This window comes from Octodon degus, unplaced genomic scaffold, assembly GCF_000260255.1.
Source record: "Octodon degus isolate 3935 unplaced genomic scaffold, OctDeg1.0 scaffold00037, whole genome shotgun sequence".
NCBI classification, from domain to species: domain Eukaryota; kingdom Metazoa; phylum Chordata; class Mammalia; order Rodentia; family Octodontidae; genus Octodon; species Octodon degus.
The window spans coordinates 7,255,644-7,262,972 of NW_004524613.1; the positions used below are offsets into that span (position 1 = coordinate 7,255,644).

The 7,329-nt window shown below is 47.6% G+C and overlaps 1 protein-coding gene across 1 annotated transcript in view; it reads left to right on the forward strand.

Annotated features, from left to right (window-relative positions):
- The first annotated feature begins 2,899 nt into the window (after positions 1-2,899).
- CUNH20orf24 (chromosome unknown C20orf24 homolog) overlaps positions 2,900-7,329 on the forward strand; it is a 16,237-nt gene continuing 11,807 nt past the window's right edge. Inside the window, exons 1-2 of the mRNA XM_004630883.2 lie at positions 2,900-3,239; positions 4,582-4,685. Coding sequence (XP_004630940.1) covers positions 3,126-3,239; positions 4,582-4,685 — 218 coding nt within the window. The 5' untranslated portion in view covers positions 2,900-3,125. The remainder of the gene's footprint in view (positions 3,240-4,581; positions 4,686-7,329) is intronic.

Sequence of the window (7,329 nt, forward strand, 5' to 3'; positions counted from 1 at the left end):
CTTCTCTGGCAAGCACAAGGGCCTGAGTTCAATCCCCAGTTCCACCAAAAAATAAAAAATAAATAAATAAAATTTCATGGGCCCAAGGAGAGAGAGCTCAGTAGCATAAGTACTTGCCTGGCAAGTGCAAGGTCTGAGTTCAATCCTCGGTTCCACAAAAAAAAAAAAAAAAAAAAACCTCTTGCCCAAGCATAATAGTACACATCTGTAACACCAGCTACTAGACAGATTGAGGCAGAAGGATCGCAAGCTCAAGGCCACTCTGGGCAACTTACACCCTACCTAAAAATTTAAAAATGCCTTTTGGAAGGGCTGACCAGATAGCTCAGCGGATTAAAGCGCCTGTTTAGGCAGACACAGAGACTGGCGTTCAATCCCCCGCATGCCATGCCAGTCTGGCCCCCAGGGCACGCTGAGACAGCAACTGAGACTGGGCATGATGGCAAGCCTATAATCCCAGTGCTTGGGAGGCTGAAAACAGGAGAATCACTACAAGTCTGATCTGTGTAGTGAGACCCTGTACTAAATACATTTTTTTTTTTTAAAAAAGCCTGATGGAGACATAGCTCAGTTTCAAGCCCTTACAAAACAAAAGCCTTTTTTTTGTGATGGTGGGATGGAGTTTCCAGGGATCCTGCAATCTAGGAGGAGACAGTCCTTAAAAAATTCCTTTTTTAATACAATTTACTCCATTTTTTTTGTGCTCCTAGAAACTCACTTAATGACTTAGCCTTAATAACCCCTCTTCTGGATCCCCAGTACTAAGGACTGAACTCAAGGACTTGTGGGTGCCAGATAAGTACTGTGCCACGAAGCTACTCCCCAGGTCCTCATTATTTATTTATATATTTATTTATTTTGGTTTTTCGAGATACTATGTAGTTCATAGTGTCTTGAACTTACTATGCAGCCCCGACTGGCCCTAAACTTGTGGGATCTTCCTGCCTCAGCGTCCTAAGTGCTGGGATTACAGCATGCACCACAGACTAAGCATTCTTCCAATACTGTATGATATAATCATTTTACCTCCAGAAGCACATGCCACACAGTCTAAAAGAGATTTGTACCAATATTTTCCAAACCAGAATGAGTTGGTTAAGCTTTACTGTTGTATATGGGTGAGAAACTGGTTCTGAAAACTTGCAAGGCTGGAAAAAAAAATAAAAAATATCACTGTGAAGGGTAAGAGTATACCTCAGTGCTCAGTGGCATAAAAACACAAGGCCCCAAATTCAATCCCTTGCAGGAGGCAGGGGGTGGGAAGGGAGAATCATTGTGAAAGTTAGCATTAAAGGTTTGCCAAGTTTATGGTCCACCCTACTCACTCTCCTGAAACAAGATTTCAAAAAAAAAAAAAGATTTCAAGGGTGGGATTAAACTGGAAAACATCAGGGATTATATTTTGAAAAACTACCTTGGAGAGTGTTGCTAACTTTAAGAACTACTGAATGTTGATAGGCATAGGAAGGAGATTCTGACCTGTTTGATACACTTTTAACACTCAAAGTTTACAAGTTAAAAGCACACAGACTTCACAGGGACCCAGGTTTGATCCCCTGCATGCAGTGCCTGTCCCACCCCTGGGTGTGCTGAAAGGGTGATTTGAGATCTGGCCGGCATAGAGGGTGATGGAGACTGGATGTGGTGGTGTGCGCCTGTAATTGCAACACTTGGGAGGCTGAAAACCAGAGGATCACTACGAGTCCGATCTGTGTAGTGAGACCCTGTGGATCCTGTACTAAATACATTAAAAAAAAATAATAAAAAGCACACAGACTTTAGAGTCAGGCTAAGGTACTAGTGGAGTGATTCTGGGTTAATTATCTTGCACACAAGTGATGTACCTTGGTCTCTCAATTTACTGTGCAACACCTTGCACAGCACCACCTGGAGGGCTCACTATAACACAGACAAGGCCAGGTGTGGAGGCGCAGGCCAGCCACTGGGAGGCTGAAGCAGGAGACGGGAGGCAAGTCCAAGGCCAGGCTGGGCTCTTCAGTTCAGTGCTAGCCTGAATACCACAGCAAGGCTTTTGTTTTTGAGCTGTGAAGATACCTCAGCTGCATAAGTACCTCCCTGGCAAGCGCCAGGTCCTAAGTTCAATCCCCAGCAACAACAACAAAAAATTGACAAGACCTCTACCCCAGCTTTCTTTTTATTTCTTTCTTTTTTTTTTTTCGGAATCGGGGATTTATTCTGAGCCATCTCCCCGGCCCCTTACCCCAGAATTTCTAATCACGTAGTGGAATGGGGTCCGAGAATTTTTACTTCTATCAAGTTGCTGCTGCTGAAAAAAAATAAAGTTGTTGCTGCTGGTCCACGAACACATACACGGATTTTTTGTGACCCGCTGACCTCGCTAGCACATGGGGAGGATACAAAAGATAAACAGTCACAAAGTACTTTTTCCTATTTCCCCCTGAAGAAATCCTAAATTGGTTCCAACTTGCCTTATAATATAATTTCTCCTCCTGGTACCGCACACATTTGTCAAAACAGCGCTAGGAAGGGCAAAGCTGCGCTCTTATAGAGAAGAGTTAACATCCTGAACACAGCTCCACAAAAGGTGCAGCTCAGAGGCAGCGCGACCGAATTCCGCAGGGCAGCTGAGGCTGCTGGGAGCACGGTCCGGGCTCTACAGGTGGGCAGGTCGCAAGGCGGGACGAGGCGTGGCTGCCTGAACCACCTTCACTCCGGCCTCAGTCGGCGCTCCGCAATCGCCACAGCGCCGCCTTGCGCTGCGGGGCCCCTCCCGCCAAGCCGGGCCCTCCCCGGGCACCCTATCGCACGCCCGGCGGAAGCTTGCCGTCACTTCCGCCATGCGCACGCCCCTCGCGCCGAGGCAGCGCCGCCCTTCGCGGGGGAGGGGGGGCGGCTGCGTGGCCGCCGATTGGTTGCGTGGGCACGTCGGCGGGAGGACGCTTCGCGGCGCTGTCCCGTGTGCGGCGCCAGCTCAAGGGAGTGAGCCCGAGCTTAGCCGAGCGACTGGGTCTGCGCTGGACTGATCGCGTTGCTGCCGCTGCCTCTGCCGCTGCTCCGCTCACCGTGTCCTGCGACCCCAGACCCCGACTCTTTTTGGCTCGGCCCGCGCGCCCCAGGCCCGGCCCGGGCGGCGCGACGGGAGGATGAGTGGCGGGCGGCGGAAGGAGGAGCCGCCTCAGCCGCAGCTGGCCAACGGGGCCCTCAAAGTCTCTGTTTGGAGCAAGGTGCTGCGGAGCGACGCAGCCTGGGAGGACAAGGTGCGGTGGGCCTGGCAAGATCGCAGGTTCGAGGATCCGGCTGGGACTCGGGGGATGGGAGGACTGGCCTGGGCCTACCCCTACACGGTCCGAGTGCGGTAGTGGGGCAGATCGCGGCCCCGGGGCGAACTTGGCGAGCTTGCCCAAGAGTGAATGAAACGCGTAGGTCGCGCCGAAGCGGGGAGGTGGGAGCAAAATAATTGACCCCTCGAGGTTAGGGGTGCTGTCTACTTGACATGAGTGAGCTGAGTTCTATCGGGTTTTCTTTTATCCCAGTAGGATCTTAGCACAAACAGTAATGGTGCCACACTTCTACTGAATACTCTGCCCCGTGCTGTTTGTGCACAGCACCCCTGAATTCAGTTCCCAGACCATCCCAGAAGTGGGGATGCCGTGGTGCAGCAAAGCATTTGGCGCAAGAGTGAAGTTCGCTAATGGTGCACTGCCATCGTTTGGTTGTTAAATGGGAAAGACATGTTATAACTTCTAGGGCGAGTTTGTGTGAGAGGGGATGTTCTTGCATCAGAGGATCAGAGGCACACCTCAGCTTTGCTCCATGATCTGGAAGGAATGATCAAGCAGCTCGATTCCAATTGACTAGAAGAGCATGTTATGTTTGCACTCCTTCCTTAGTTTTTCCACTCTGCCGAAATTGGGGTGAGTTCCGGTAAAGGGGGATGGGAGGCACTTCCTGAAGGTGCCCTTGTCCTGCCCCCAGCCCTGCCCAGTTCTTACAAAACTTGCAGTCTCTTTGTGATCTGCTGTGTCATTTCTCCCCCCCCCCCTTTTTTTTCTTTTCTTTCTCCCCTATTATAAGGACTGGATTCTGGAGTACAAGGCAATTCGGAATCCTTAGTTTTCTGTGTTCTATAAAATGTAGATGTGCTGGAATCTGCCTCCAGCACTTTGTTCGTAATCCTTTCTTTTTTCAATAAATTGCTAAAAATTGAGTTTACTGAAAGGAGATACAGGTAGGTATCAGCAGTTTTCCCTAGTGACTGTCTAGGTCTTCTCTGGTCAGCTAAGAGTTATCTGTGGCCAGTAGTAGTTATTACAGCCATTTCATTACACAGCTTCCTTTTTTTTTACACAGCTTCTTAAAAAAAGTAAGGATTTCTCTAAAACTTCGACTTAGCACACAGGTTCTGAAAGTAATCACTTAAGATATCTGAATATTTGTTTCTAACCACATTTTACTCCAACTAAATGCGCATACAAAAGCCACATACCATGGGGGAAAGTGTCATATATTTAGCAGCGAGCTTTTCTGTTTCCCAGTAATAACTGTCCTGTGGCACGAACTCCGGGTAATATAGGCATTGCCTCCCTATCTTTTCTACAGGATGAATTTTTAGATGTGATCTACTGGTTCCGACAGATCATTGCTGTGGTCCTGGGTGTCATCTGGGGAGTTTTGCCTTTGCGAGGCTTCTTGGGAATAGCAGGGTAAGTCTTGGGTATCTTGTGTTTTCATGGTTTTTCTTTTTCTTTTTTTTTTTTTTTTGGTGGAACTGGGGATTGAACTTGTGCTTGCCAGGGAAGCACTTATTCTACTGAGCCATCTCCCCAGCCCCAGTTTTTCTTTCTTTTGGGAGGAGGATTTACAGGGGAGGAGGTGTTTGTTTTTGAGACCGGATCTCTGCGTAGCTCAGGCTGGCCTGGAACATGCAGTGATCTTCTGTGTTAGCGTCCTAAGTGCTGGGATTATAGGTATGAGCCACTCTTTTAAATAGAAGCATAGGGGCCAGGGAGATGGCTCAGTGGAATAAGTGCTTCCCTGGCAAGCGCAAGGGCCTGAGTTCAATCCCCGATTCCACCAAAAAAATAAAAAAACAAAGCAAAAGAAAATGAGAGTATTCTGCTCTTCTTCCAAAATAGATTTTGGGCTGGCGAGATGGCTCAGTGGTCTAAAGCACCTACTTGAAACAAGCTTGGCAAAGCACAGGGACCGCGGCTCGATCCCCCAGCACCACATGCCAGCCAGCCCCGCCCCCTGGTGGGCTGAGCTGGCCACACACACACACAATAAATAAATAAAAATAAATAAATAATTTTTTAAAAATAGAAGCATATGTTTTCCTTTGATGGAAAAAGCCATTGCCACTTTTGTTTTTCGTTCTTTTTGGTACTGGGGATGGAACTCAGGACCTTCCTCTTGCCAGGCAGGTGCTTATGCTGCTAAGCTATTTCCCCAGCCCCCACTGCCACTTTGGAGTTGGACACATTGTGTGTAATGATGGCAGTGAACAGCACTCCTGGGTCTGGTGCAGCATTCCTCAGTTCATCAGACCCAGAAACATCTCAGGTTAGGCAGGATACCTTCCTGAAGGCTGGGCTAGTCCATTCATTCATGGCTCTAAAATGACTTCATGCAAGAAGCTGCTGTAGTACATGTTGGGGTATATAGTCTAATTCCGTTGTGATCTGTACCTATGGGAAATTTGGAGAGAGAAGAATAGTTCTGTGGCTGGTGACCATCTCCCTTGTGCCTGGAACTCTGTTGGATCTGTTCAGTCTTGGCTTTGGCAGAAGATAGGTCAGGTCAAGTGTGGTGATGTACATCTGTAACCCCAGCACTAGGGAAGCTAAGCCCTGAGGATTGTGGTGAGTTCAAGGCCAGCCTAGGCCTTGTAGTGAGTTGAAGGCCTTTTTTTTTTTTAAACCAGAAATCAAACTCTGGACCTTGTACTTGCCAGGCAGGTGCTTTGCCACTGAGCTATATCCCCAACCCCAAGGTTTCTGCATTTTAAGAGCAAGCCTTGAGTAGGCAGTTGGGCCTCACTTGTATTATGTTCCACTGGCCAGCTCCTGGTTATGGCTGAGTTTGTTAACAAACTTCTGAAAGTAAGGCTTTGTGCCCATCAGATTGAATTTAAAAGAGGACAAGGGGAGGGGGGGACGGGGACAAGTCACTGTGGAAATGGAGAGCCTTTTCTTCTCTCTTCATATGCAGGGAATATAAGTGACTACTCTTTCCCCAGTGGAAAAACCATTTTTTTTTTTTTTCTGGTACCAGGGATCAAACTCAGGACCTTGCACTTGCTAGGTAGGCACTTATACTGCTGGGCTATCCCCAGTGTCATACTTTTTTTTTTTTTAATTTTATTTATTTGTGTGTGTGTGTGTGTGTGTGTGTGTGGCCAGCTCAGCCCACCAGGGGGCGGGGCTGGCTGGCATGTGGTGCTGGGGGATTGAACCGCGATCCCTGTGCTTTGCTAAGCTTGTTCTGAGTAGGTGCTTTAGACCACTGAGCCATCTCACCAGCCCCAGTGCCATATTTTTTTAAAGGGATGATTATATCTTATTTCATCTCCTTCTGAGTATAAAGATAAAAGGCAGGCCAGGTGTGCTAATCCCAGGCTGAAGTAGGAGGATTAATCCATTGCTATGATCACAGGGAGTTGCATAATGAGACCCTGTCTCAAAATTAATTAATTAATAAAATAAATAAATGCATTTTATAGGGTTGATTTGCCTGTTTTCTCAGGTGATAATCCAGCTGGATGTGGTGGCACACCCATAATCCCAGCACTCAGGGAGGCTGAGGCAGGAGGATAGCCATAAGTTTGAGGCCAGCCTGGGCTACATACATAGTGAGTGCAGGGGCCGTCTGAACTACATGGTAGGACCCTGTCTCAAAAAATTAGGAAGGAAGGAAGGGAAGGAAGAAAGGAAAGAAGGGAAACTCGAAGAAATGTACATTAGTCTCTGCTTCATCCACAAGGAATATCTGAGGTGTGATCAAAATATGAGTGAATATTTAGATTTTGTATTTATTTATTTACTTATTTATTTGTGGAACCAGGGATTGAACTGAGGCCCTTGCACTTGCCAGGGAAGCGCTTATTCCACTGAGCCATCTCCCCGGCCCCCGAATATTTAAAACTTTTTTTTTTCCTTCCTTTGATGGAACTAGGGGTTGAACTCAGACCCTTGCGCTTGCCAGGGAAGCACTTATTCTACTGAGCCATCTCCCCGGCCCCCTTAAAACTATTACACTAAAAGACACACTGCCATTAAATCCCCCTCAGAATACTTCTGGCTTCAAGCACTTATCCCATCATTCCTGCCACTTTTTTTTTTTTTTTTT